Source organism: Alosa pseudoharengus, unplaced genomic scaffold (genome assembly GCF_046254945.1).
Source record: "Alosa pseudoharengus isolate Yale_2024_CS ecotype anadromous, Long Island Sound unplaced genomic scaffold, YU_APseudo_1.1 YU_APseudo_1.1_scf_10, whole genome shotgun sequence".
Classification (NCBI taxonomy): domain Eukaryota; kingdom Metazoa; phylum Chordata; class Actinopteri; order Clupeiformes; family Clupeidae; genus Alosa; species Alosa pseudoharengus.
Window position 1 is genome coordinate 6,265,001 of NW_027468565.1, and position 12,500 is coordinate 6,277,500.

Consider the following 12,500-nt stretch of genomic DNA (forward strand, 5'->3'; position numbering starts at 1 on the left):
CTCTACAGTCTCTCTCTTTCTCACTCTCTCTCTCTCTCTTTCTCACTCTCTCTCTCTCTCTCTGTCTGTGCCTCTCCTCTCCATTCATAACGCAGATATGCCCATACAGTGGCATCAGCACTCATTGAGTGCATTCATTTACTTTTTTTATTTAGTTATTGACATTCAGGATAAGACTGTTGTGCATGTCAGAGGCCATTTATACATTTTATTTGCCACTCCAGGGTCACCAAACCTACAAAAGTGCCCTGGACAATCACACTGGCCTTCAGTTCTTTGGCAACCACCAAGTCCATCAGTTCAGTCTTTTATAATTCTGCATCTTTTATAATTCTGCATAATTCTAACTTGGGCCAATGACACAGTGGTCGTTATGAGGTATTCCCATCACTAAGCTGTGTAGCCTAGCAACATTGTGTTCATGGTGACAAAAAAACAAACAAACAAGCAAATAGATAAATAAACAGACGCGATTAGGGGTCATGGCAGCTGACCTTCAGGTTTTACGCTGCAACCTTCCCATGTATGGTCACGCGTGAGTCTGGGAGGTTCTGATTGGCCCAGTTGGGTGCCGCAGGGCTCTTGACAGGTGCCTGGGAGAGGGGACACCTGTTTGGCCATGTGCTGATCTAGTGATCCATTTACTGGGAGCTGCGGGCAGCGTCTGCGGGACGCCTGCTACATGCCAAGTCATTTAAGAAGGAATTACAGGCGTGCTGTCCCAGGCAACGCCATCTTTAAAGCACGCCAGAGCTCGGGAATCTGTCGCTGTTAACTCTTTCAGGGGACTGAAAGGCAGCACAGGGTGTGTGTGTGTGTGTGTGTATGTGTGTGTGTGTGTGTCAGTGTATGTGTATTTGTGTCTCCACATGTACATGTTTGTTATGAGAGGTCATTGATAATCTTTACATGCCGACAAAGCCTCACTATTCTGTGAAATGGATCTTTGATAATACGTACCGGGTCTGATTGATGGGAAGAAATGAGATTGATAGTAGGCCAGAAAATGTGTTCTTAGAATTGAGAGCTGATTGTGTGTGTGTGTGTGTGTGTGTGTGTGTGTGTGTGTGTGTGTGTGTGTGTGTGTGTGTGTGTGTGTGTGTGTATGTGTGTGAGTATGCGTGTGCATTTCTCGGCTTCTCCTGGCATGACACACACCAAGCTGTGCGGTTGGCTTTGTCTAGTCTGGCTTTGTCCGGTCTTGTCGGGTCAGGTCTGGTTGTACTGGCGGGGCATGCTGGCTGTGCCATGCCCCTTGTGTCTTTGGCAGCGGTGCGCGTTCCATGCCCGGGGCCCCTCCCTGGGTGTTCGGCACGGCACGGTGCTGATCTGGAGGGCAGGGCGAGTCGGGTTACGGGTTACGGCGACGGAGTCGGTGGAAAAGGACTCACCCAGCCGCGCCCCACCGCACTGGTCTGGCCTCAGCGGCCACATAACGAGCAGGTTGGGACACTAATGTGCAGGTCTCCGTCCCATCTGTGGCCCATCGGGGGGAGAGAGTGCATAGTTTCCCTGGTAAACACAGCATTTCTTTGGCGCGTAAGTACAGAGAGCCCTTTGGTAAACAGGAAATGACCCAGGAAGGCGTTTCTCAGAATAATAATAATACAAAAAATCACCCTCCTTCTCTCCAACCACACCACACAAACATAGTTGTGTGAAAAAGCAGGACAGCACACACCCCCCCCCACACACACACACACACATACACACACACACACACACACACACACACACACACACACACACACACACACACACACACACTGCCATCTGGTGCCTCACTTTTTGTAAGGTTGAGGTTGTGGCACAAATGACTTGAAATGATATGATATTTCAGCTGCAGCATGCACTTGTGGTTTGAGTCGCATGTTTTTAATGTGTGTGTGTGTGTGTGTGTGTGTGTGTGTGTTTGAGCATGATTGTCTGAGAATGTCCATGGGTTTTGTTTATTTCTGTCTGTATCTCTGTGGGTTACTCTATGTACAGTAGGAGGTGCATTATTGTGTGTGCATGTGTGTGTGTGTGTGTGTGTGTGTGTGTGTGTGTGTGTGTGTGTGTTTGTTTGTGTGTGTGTGTGTGTGTGTGTGTGTGTGTGTGTGTGTGTGTGCATGTGTGTGTGTGTGTGTGTGTGTGTGTGTGTGTGTGTGTGCATGTGTGTGTGTGTGTGTGTGTGTGTGTGTGTGTGTGTTTGTTGTGTGTGTGTGTGTGTGTGTGTGTGTGTGTGTGTGTGTGTGTGTGTGTGTGTGTGTGTGTGTGTGTGTGTGTGTGTGTGTGTGTGTGTGTGTGTGTGTTTGTTTGTGTGTGTGTGTGTGTGTGTGTGTGTGTGTGTGTGTGTGTGTGTGTGTGGTGATATGTCTGTGCTTGGAGACGGATGGGTGGGTTGTGTCAGGCACACTGTTAGATAAAGACGACGAAGATAAGGCCAGACCCCATTCTACTGTCACAGACCTGCTCGAGCTCAGCAGATTCTCCACTCAGCCACATGCCTACACACACACACACACACACACAAACACACACAGCCACATGCCTACACACACACACACACACACATACATACACTCACACACACACATGCACACAACAAAGCAGACTCTGAGATACAAGCTCACACACAGCTCAAACACACACAAAGACAGCAGAGAGACACGGTCACTACAAGGGCCCTTGTTAGTGTCTACAATCTTCACCCCAGTCATTTCAAACGTGACCCAGACATCAAAAAAGATTCTCTGACCCCACTCTCGACAGACTGCTCTAGGCTAGCCTCTAGACAGCCTTCATCTGTCAGAAACCAGAAAAAAAAGACATCAAATTCATATTACAATTCTTCAATAGCTGCCCCCTGCACAAGGTATGACATACCACAACCCGCCACATGTCCCACCTAATCATTCAACCCCCCAGTGAAGTGCATTTCCTGTTATTGTAAAACACAACACTGCTGTTTTTTACCCCAGCTCTGAGGTTTTGAGGCAGCCACCACCCATATTATAAAGGGAGGCAAAAAACAGCTTAAAGTGTCCTTAAAGATATCGCCGCCAACCAGGCTGTGTGGTCCCCTTGCTCTCTGCTCTTACAATAATCAAACCATTTCACGCTGGAAATAAGCATGTTTTTGACCAGATGTGATAATCCCCTCTCCCGTACACTACTTTGCTGTGTACGCTGCGGTGAGTGGCAAGCGTGCTGAATTAAACAGTGGCGCACTCTAAACTCCCCGCATGCTGCGATCCTCTTAGGCAGGGGACTCTTCCAGCTGGGTGGGTTATGATAACTGAAAGATAATGAAATATGGATAGAGAGGCGCAGACACTGGGTGAAGAGAGAGAGAGAGAGAAAGTAGGAGAAGGAGAAAGAGAATGGAGCATGAGAATGAGATTTGCTCCTTTTCTTCTTATATTCTGTCTCCGAGAGAGAGGACGAGGGGTGATGTTTCAATCCTTTTCCTCCTCCAAACTATTTGTTCTGCATCGCCTGCTCACTCTGAAACCTTTATCTGAATCGACCGAATATGCAGAAATAAAACCTCTTTTAATATAATCCCAGTTTTACTGTAAACACACACACACAGACACACACACACACACACATACACACACAGACACACACCCTACTTACATGTTTAAATTGTATTACAGTATGTGCCAGAAATGACTGTCTTAATAATGTTTTTTCTTCACCACATACAATATTTCCAGGGAACTGGACCATTGCAAACTGCGGCTGTAGAACTAACTTTTTTTCCTCCACCTGGATGTACATGTGAATTCTCCAATTTTATTTCAGAAACTAAGAAACAAAGGACATAATGACTGTGGCAGCCCAGACCCTGATGATGGTTTTGGGCACAGTCCCCTTGCGGATGACCGTTACGGCAAACTAAGCGAAGAGAGTGATTTAATGTACAAGCGCTGCGGTGTAAGTACTCCCTCCTCTCCCTGCCATTTTGTGTTGATTGCTGTTTTTATGTTGATGTCCACTACAGGCGCTAAACAAGAAAGAACACAGAGGCTGTGATAGCCCGGACCCCGATGCCTCATATGTCCTCACCCCTCACACTGAAGAGAAATATAAAAAAATTAATGAGGAGTTTGATAATATGATGAGAAATCATAAAATCGTAAGTAACTGCAATGTTCTTGCTTGGCTTTGTGGCAGAGAAGACACCTACCCCCTTTTTCATTTTTTTTATTTTTTGCACTTTCTTTTTTTTTCTACTCCCCCACCGTGCAACTTCTGTCAACAACAACAAACACGGTCTCTTGAAGCATAACGATTTTTTTTTAACATTTGTTTGAGATGTATGTTTTTTTTATTATTAATTATTGCAGTCTTTAATTTCACTCACCCTGATAAGATCACATTGTTAGAGTAGGTAGAGCCTTAACCACAGCTCTGTTGGGGAGAAGTTGGAATATTTGGCTGTTGACTGTACGCCACTGTTTGAGGAAAAAATAATTAAAGTGAAAAGGCAAAAAAAAAAAATGCCTTTTCCAATTTGGATAAAAGCTTAAAAGCAGATGGTACTTCTACAAATATTTATACTTATTTGTATGACCAATATTAGATTCCTCTAGTACCACTCTCCTAGGCTTTCTTTTACTGCCAGACCCTTTCACTAGAAGGGATGATGAGGATTTCTTCTGTTTTCTTCCAGTTTGCTCTTTTCCACTCTGAGCAGTGTGGAAATGAAATCTCACTCTGGAGGATTGGCACACCAGTGTCATGTGATACATGACTCTGAGCTGAGCCTTTTTGTCCACATCCCCCCCCCCCACCCCCATTTCAGTGGAGGAACGTTGGAGCCTTGTCCAGCTCTGCCCAGGCATTTCCTGTAGTGCCCCAGCAGTGTGATAAGGGCTCGTGGTCAGAGCAGTAGTGCCTGTGTCTTACCAGCATCATTGCAAAAACTTTCTGGCAGACAAAATCGTTATTCTCGAGCTCTTAGCCATTTTTCTGCTGGAATTATATTATATGATATTGTATATTATATTATGAAACAGAGCTTTTTACCTGAGACAATAGTGATCTTATTGCGGGTGGCCAACCATAACATTCTGCGCTGACCGGAGTGCCGAAGTGATTATTTTTTCTTCCTTCTCTCTTACCCGCTCTCACTTACTCTCTCTCTCTCTCCCTCTCCCTCTCTCTCTCTCTCCCCTTCTCTCTGTCTCTGTGAAATGGTCTTGAGAAAGCCTTCTTTTGTGCATTAACACACTACTAAAATTCACTAACTGCCTCACTGTACCGTGCTGTGAATGGAGTGAGCTCACACTAGCAGCCCCCTCACTCTCAACCCCTCGAGCTTTGGATGGTCAGCATTGTACAGCAGCCGTTGACAAGTCAATATGACACCACTCAGTCGGGTCCTCGAGCCCGCACGTCCATAGTTCCTCTTTTCATGCGCACCTGCTGCAAGAGCAGTGAGTTGTCGCATCTCCAAAGCAACCAAATTACACGTCAGCATCATTATTATAGCCTAGGACTCACTCATTGCAATGCTGACTACCTCAAGGCCACACTGGTAAGCTGGTAAGATATTGCACCGATTTTGCATGTCTCCGTAATGTACCTATGTGCATATTTTTTTTTTTGTCTTGTAATGTTTTGTGTCCAGTGAGAGGTTTTATGTGTAGCGGAAAATATGTGTTCCCTTCCAATGGCCCAAACTGCCCCCAACAGTGTAATTGTGATCCACAGCTATTCCTCACCAGACAGAAAGACTTTTTTTTTGTGGGCAGCCCAAGGTGAAACACAGGTTTCTCCCCCGAGATTACATTTTCTACCATGCAATCCATTCTCCGGTTTTGCCCCATTGTTGGAATAAAGTACCAAAGCCCCGGGGTCATCTTTCACTGCTGGTATGGCTGTTAGGAGCACAAACAGTGTTATTATGGCCCCATACTGCCGCACACATTGTTCAAATGAAGGAGAGTGAATAAGGTGAACACTTCCCCACTTGTTCGGGTCCCACCTGGACTATTTGTTGCGGGTCTTTGTTTAAGGGATGAATGAATAAGATGCCCTAAAGTGTGTGCCCATGTGGCACTACGTGGCATTGTGCCAGAAAGCCCTGCCCCCTTCGGTGAATACCGCACCCACCCTGTAGTGGCCATGCCATCACCCACACCAGGTGTGCCAGCCCAGTGTCTGATCTCCACACATGTTTTTTTTTTCTCTGTGCCACCCCCACCCCACCCCACCTCCCTCCCCAACTCTACCCCACCCCACCCCACCCCACCTCCCTCAACAAATCTACCCTACCACACCCACCAACCTCCCCAACTCTACCCCACCCCACCCCACCTCCCTCCCCAACTCTACCCCACCCCACCCCACCTCTCCCCCCAACTCTACCCCACCACAACCCACCTCCCTCCCCAACTCTACCCCACCCTGCCTCCCTCTCCAAATCTACCCTACCACAACCCACCTCCCTCCCCAACTCTACCCCACCCCACCCTACCTCCCTCCCCAACTCTACCCTACCACAACCCACCTCCCTCCCCAACTCTACCCCACCCCACCCTACCTCCCTCCCCAAATCTACCCTACCACAACCCACCTCCCTCCCCAACTCTACCCCACCCCACCCCTTTCTCTCCCCACAGCCCGCGGGACTGCCCCAGCAAAACTTCTCCATGCACGTGACCGTGCCAGTCAGCAACCCCAACGTCATGTCCTACAACCCAGGCGCGGCATCCCTGGGCTCCCAGGCCCTGGCGGCGGCCGCCGCCTCCCTGAACGAGAGCGGGATGCTGTCCCCTCCACATGCCTCCCTCCACAGGAACGTGGTGTCTGGCGGGGGCCCCCAGCGACCCCCCAGCACCGGCAGCGCAGGTCAGTATCCAGTCTCGGCCTCACACAGCTGTGCTTAATGTGAAATGATGAACCAGTATTGTTTGTAGTGCACGCAGATGATACAGCCATGTGTAGAAAATTAAAAAAATGTAACAAATTCAATATGAAAACAGAATATACAGTACGTGAATTTATTTTGTATTTCAATCAGAATTTTTTAATCATGGATGAAAAAGTTCATGAGGGTTTTTGGGCATTTGGGTTTTATATTGGGAGTGGTTTTGTTATCAAATGTTATCGAACGTCGGGCAGATAACACAACAAGGCGTTCCTATGTTTCTTAATCAGTCATGGGTGTGTTTTAGGCGTAACATCTCATTTAAACCAATGAGAATGACATCTGTCATTCCCTTTAACAGCAAGCAGCGCAACTTCAAACAGTGCATCAGTATTTTGATAGTCAGTGACAGGTAGGCTTGCACGCGAGACCGTATGGAACAGGTATTCCACTAAACCATGCTTTACTAAAGCCTAGCAGAGTATAGCCTACACACATCTGCACTCGTCTATTATTTGAACTCATTGGCAAAGTGAAACTAACTTCACCTTGGTGTCATAATCAACGACAAAACATTAAAGTTATACACAGTTAATTACTTTCACTATTGACTGACAATGGGTTACCATCGAAAACATACAGTAGCCTGAAAAAAGCCAGACTTACCCCAATAATGTTCGAATGACTGAATAGAAAACCTAAGGACAATAATCCTGCAGAGGAGTTGCTGCTTACATATCATCACAGTGCGTTTTCAGCTGTGCTTCATATGCGTCTTTCGCTATAGACCTGGTTTTTCTTGGTCAGTGGCGTAATGCTTTATAGATGGTGTAAGATAGCGATTTTTTAAAATAAAAGTGAAGTGCATAGCGCAAAACTCGAGTGTAAAATAGGAATAAACTTTGCGTCGGGATGATAATCTGCTTTGCGCCAGGTTTGGCGCCATGAATATAGGGCCCTATGTCTTTTTTATTCATATATTTTGTTATGTTTTAAAAGTTTTATATTTTCAGAGGAAGTTCATAGACTATCGATGGTTTATTTGGATTTCTGAGCCACTCACAGTGATCTAGCATCCTGTGACTGCATGTAGTTCAGCAGAAGTCATGTCCTGCAGGACGTGACCTCATGCTCCTTGTGTATCATGCGATGCCTTTCAGACTCACAGAGGTGTGATAACAGGATGACTATATTCATGAAGTGCAGATTCATGGCCATGCAGATATCATGTTTTATTCATGCCTTGTGTGGCTGTGTGTGTGCGTATGTATGTATGCATATATGTACTGTATGTGTGTGTGTGTGTGCCTATGTATGTTTGTGTGTATGTGTGTGGGAGGATGGTGGTTTTGAGGCATTGCTCTATATGGTCACGCTAGGTAGATACTACACATGTTGTGCTTTGTGAACATTTGCATACCTGTTGTGCATAACAGGAAGCTTACCGGTAAACTGAAGTAGGTTTACCTCACGTCAGTCCTGGTGTTTGAAATGCACCATATCATTGCCTGTCTGGCTACAAAAGCGTACAGTAATTTGTTGATGCCGTAAAAACTTGCTATATGAGTGTAGCAGTTCACACCTTTTTTCTGCACCCTCCACTATGGAACGGAAGTACGATTAATTGAAAGCAGTTGTCATGGCAACGCCAGTCAATGTTTTTTTTTTTTTTCCAAGGTGGACTGTGTTGGGTCTGACAGCAGTGGCCTCTGTGGTTAAGCTTCACAAGAAAAGCGGTAGGGGGAGGAAGGGGTGGGAGTGAAGAGAGAGAGAGAGAGCGAGACAGACACAGAGAGACATCCAGTTGAGACCCTGCAAGTTGAGTTCTGCTAAAACATCCTAAATGTCCACTGGCACACAACAAACAATGCATGCAGGGCAGAATTAGGTCAATGTCCTCCCCTAATTAAAAAAAACACACTCATAAACAAACTCATTGACCCAAACTCTCTCCATTATAAAGCCTTGCAATACCTTGAGATAAGCATAGATAAAGCACTCCGCACATAGGCACAGGCATGAGTGTGGCCCACTCTACTTTCGACGTTTGATTACATTAGATTCCAGTGTTTTCACTACAACTCACCAGCATCAAGCTCTGCCGCCGCTGACACTTAGATCACGATTCAGTTCTATTTTGTCGACGCCGCTAAATAAAATCCTTTGTTTATCCAATGCTTGCCAGTTAAAAATGTTGGCGCTGATGTACGTACTGTAGCGAGTGACAGTGCACTCATGTCGGTGCCTATTTGTGGACCTCTTACTAACCTGGTTCTTAGGTATTCACTTCCACTAACATCTAACATTTTAAAAGACCAAGACCAGGTCCAAACTGCACTGGCGTAATCAAACTCTCTCAAACCTAAAATACAATTGTAAAAACAAACAAGATGCAATGCTATTTGGCCCTAAACAGAGAGTATACACAAGATAAAAGGGTAGGGTGGGGTGGGGGGTGGTGGGGTGGGGTCGAGAAACATACTGAAGAAATACAAACTCAACACCGCTTAGTGGAAAACTGGCTGGCACAAAAAATCTGGCTGCCGAAAGACAAATGTTTGTGTCAGCAGTGCAAAGATTATGTGACCATTCAAAAGTGCATTGATATGAAACTGTGATTAAACTTTTTTTTTTTTTTTTTATCAGATCTAGTTCATAGGTGTCCTGATATACAGAATTGATAGTCCCCTATCAGCCAATCAGAAAATAGTATTTCTTGTGTCTGGGGGATACGTTCTATTATCTTATTTAATAATTGCTTTGGCAATACAAATGTGTAGCTATTTGTTAAGTCAATAAAGCACTTTTTGAATTTTAATTTGAATTTGAGAGGGGGGGGGGGGGGGTCAAGACAGGTGAACCATGAATTTTCAGTGCAGTCCTGAACTCCTGACTCCTGAAGCAGGCACTATCACATAGCCCAGAATGTGCGCATTCTTAGTTGAGCATGAGCATGAGTGATGACTACAGGGCTGGACTGCTAATTACCAGACCATGTGAACCAAACAAATATTCATATGTTGGAATGTTCAACTTTCACACCAGTCACTGCTCTCGGCTCTTGTTTGTCTTCCCATAATAGGTCTATATGGTAACTGAAAGGCACTTAACCTGGGCTCGGCAAGCTAAACATGACAGCCTGACTCTCTGAATCTACTGCGCCGAATCTATTGTGCTGCTGTTTTGCTGCGCGGATGTGTATGAAATTGAGCGTGGGAGCTGTGCAGTGGCAGACGGTGTGGGTGAGAGGTGGAAGCACGTACTTGTACTTGTAGGTTCTCACAGCTGCGGAAGAGCCCTGTGCGGTGATCCGCTATCAGCCCGCTCAAACCACATCCCTTGCCAGATGCTTTTTGCAGCTTGCTAGGGTGTCTAACGTGCACAGGAGGTGGTATACCAATTGACTCCAGAGCATGAATTACACTTGATTTCCTCATCTTAATAAAAAGCTAAATTGAAAAACTAAAAACTGAGTGGAAGGAATACAACACAAAATGGTGATTTACAATTTACAATAGCAAAATGTGAGTTGGAAATGTCAGCAAGAGGTTAGCCACCTGGTTAGAAGTCAGGTTAACCAATCAGTAGCTAAGCCTGAACAGAAGCCTCATTCTACCACATGGCCTACTGTAATTCACACTTCCCCAGAATCCTCCATGCCACTTTATCATCTCTTGTCATCCTGACGTCAGTTCTACACCCAGGTAGCTGATCTTTCTGCAACAGATCTGAGCCAGAGCCTCTGTGTCGAGGCTGCCTCCACACAAATATAGTTTAAGTTTAAAAATGAAAGTTTGTCCAGAGCATCGCAGTATCAGGAAATGCAATTTGGGAGTTTTCCAACTAAAAATAGGGTCAATAGCATTTTCTACGGTCTCCATTTTAGGGGCTTGACTACTCTGCAGTAGTATGAAGGCCAAACGTAACGTAGCAAAAGTGATGTGTTTTAAAACTAAGAAGTATCTGTGTGGATGGAGCCTCGGCTGCTGTCTGGGGAATAGGGGTGGGTCAGGTGGGCTTCATGATGGACGACTTACAGGTATAAGATCGACGCTTCTGAGCACAGCCCGAGATGGTTAATTGATGCAGATGGTTAATCATCTCATTTTTATGCATCTCATTAGGTGCCATGCTGGGTCCCCCTGACCTGTCTGTGCCAAACGGCGTAGGCTCCAGCCCGGCCGGTAAGTCCCCCGCGAGGATGGTTTCGCTGCTCTGCCAGACCCTCAGAACTTTCCCAGGTGGCGGCTGACTGATCGTGCCGAATCTGGCCCAGATCCGATGCATATCTGTCAGAACTGTGTCGGATCTGGGTCGGTTCTGATGTACAGTCAGCTGCTCACTGGCTTTGTGCTGTCACAATCTCTCACTGTCCCAGGCCCAGTTTCTCCGTCAGATACATAATCGCCTGTGGTTATGGTGGTAGTATAGTGGTAGCAATCAGTTTTGGTCTCTTGCACTATGTGTTTATAGCCTGGCTCCGTCGTCTACGTACTTCTGCTCAAGAACGTAGTCAAGAGTATGGTTCACAAGGCTAATGTGTTTATACCCTTCTCTTGAACAAGGCCCAGAACCCTACTTTGGATACATTATTTGTCTGACTGCATGAGAGCTATCAGGTTCTCTTCCCTTTCCTTGGATAGTTGTCTGGCTTTGCATGTGTAATGCTGTTGTAACATGAAGGTTAGCCATGATTACTGGATGCATCCACATCTGATGTAGAACATGTATGTAGATGGAAGTCAAAAGGCCAAAATAATTTCTACAGTTCTCTCTGATACTGCAACTGGTCTTACGCTATGGTGAATTCAGGTTATAATTTTATCATGAAAGATAGATCTATAGATATATATATTGAGTAGTTCAGTCAGAACCATATAGCATGGTTAGTTTTTCACTATTGTTGAATGCTGAAGAGAAACCTTTTGTAAGACAGAAGGAGTGATATGTCCAAGGCTTGACTAGGCTGAAGTTCTTTCAGCTCTAGACACTTCATTTTGTGCATTTTGGTTTCCTCCATTTCCAGGTAATGGATGCTGGAGAGGTTCATTGTATGATGTGCTATTATAAGTCTGGGTACAAACTCAGTGGCCTATGAAAGCTGTACCTGTACAAAACAGGGCATACAAAACTTAAACGTGAGCGGAAGAAAATTATGGTGGCAGCTGTTGATGTCTCTGACCTGCTGAAACACACACACACACACACACACACACACACACACACACACACACACACACACACACACACACACACACACACACTGTCAAATCGCCAAGGACACTGCCAAGGTCATGTGTCCAACTGTTCCTTCTTGACAGTTACAAATGCCAGCATTGCTTGTGTTCTCCCATGGGCTATTTTGTCTATGTCAACACCACGTTGCCTGGGGTAAACAACACTATAATGCAGAAGTGGACACTGTTACTATATGGACTTATCTGACGTAGCACGGAAAGGAAGTGGCTTTTGAAAAGCATGTTGTCATTTTAATCGCAATGCTGCCTTTGTTTCAAATACATTTATACAAATACATGAGAGTAGAGAGATTAAATATGATTCTTTAACAAACTTAAAATAGTTTTAAAATGTAATTGACTATTTAATAGAGTGATACACAACAGAGTAGTAATTA

The 12,500-nt window shown here is 45.4% G+C and overlaps 1 protein-coding gene across 6 annotated transcripts in view; it reads left to right on the plus strand.

Moving 5' to 3' along the window:
- Positions 1-12,500, plus strand: part of mef2aa (myocyte enhancer factor 2aa) — a 97,129-nt gene that overhangs the window by 64,850 nt on the left and 19,779 nt on the right. For 4 of the 6 annotated variants that reach the window (XM_076262309.1, XM_076262301.1, XM_076262317.1 and 1 more), the window contains exons 5-6: positions 3,992-4,126; positions 6,618-6,846. In XM_076262309.1, coding sequence (XP_076118424.1) covers positions 3,992-4,126; positions 6,618-6,846 — 364 coding nt within the window. Of the gene's footprint in view, positions 1-3,792; positions 3,925-3,991; positions 4,127-6,617; positions 6,847-12,500 lie in introns of all 6 variants that reach the window. The other 2 variants (XM_076262325.1, XM_076262337.1) reach the window with 1 other exon arrangement.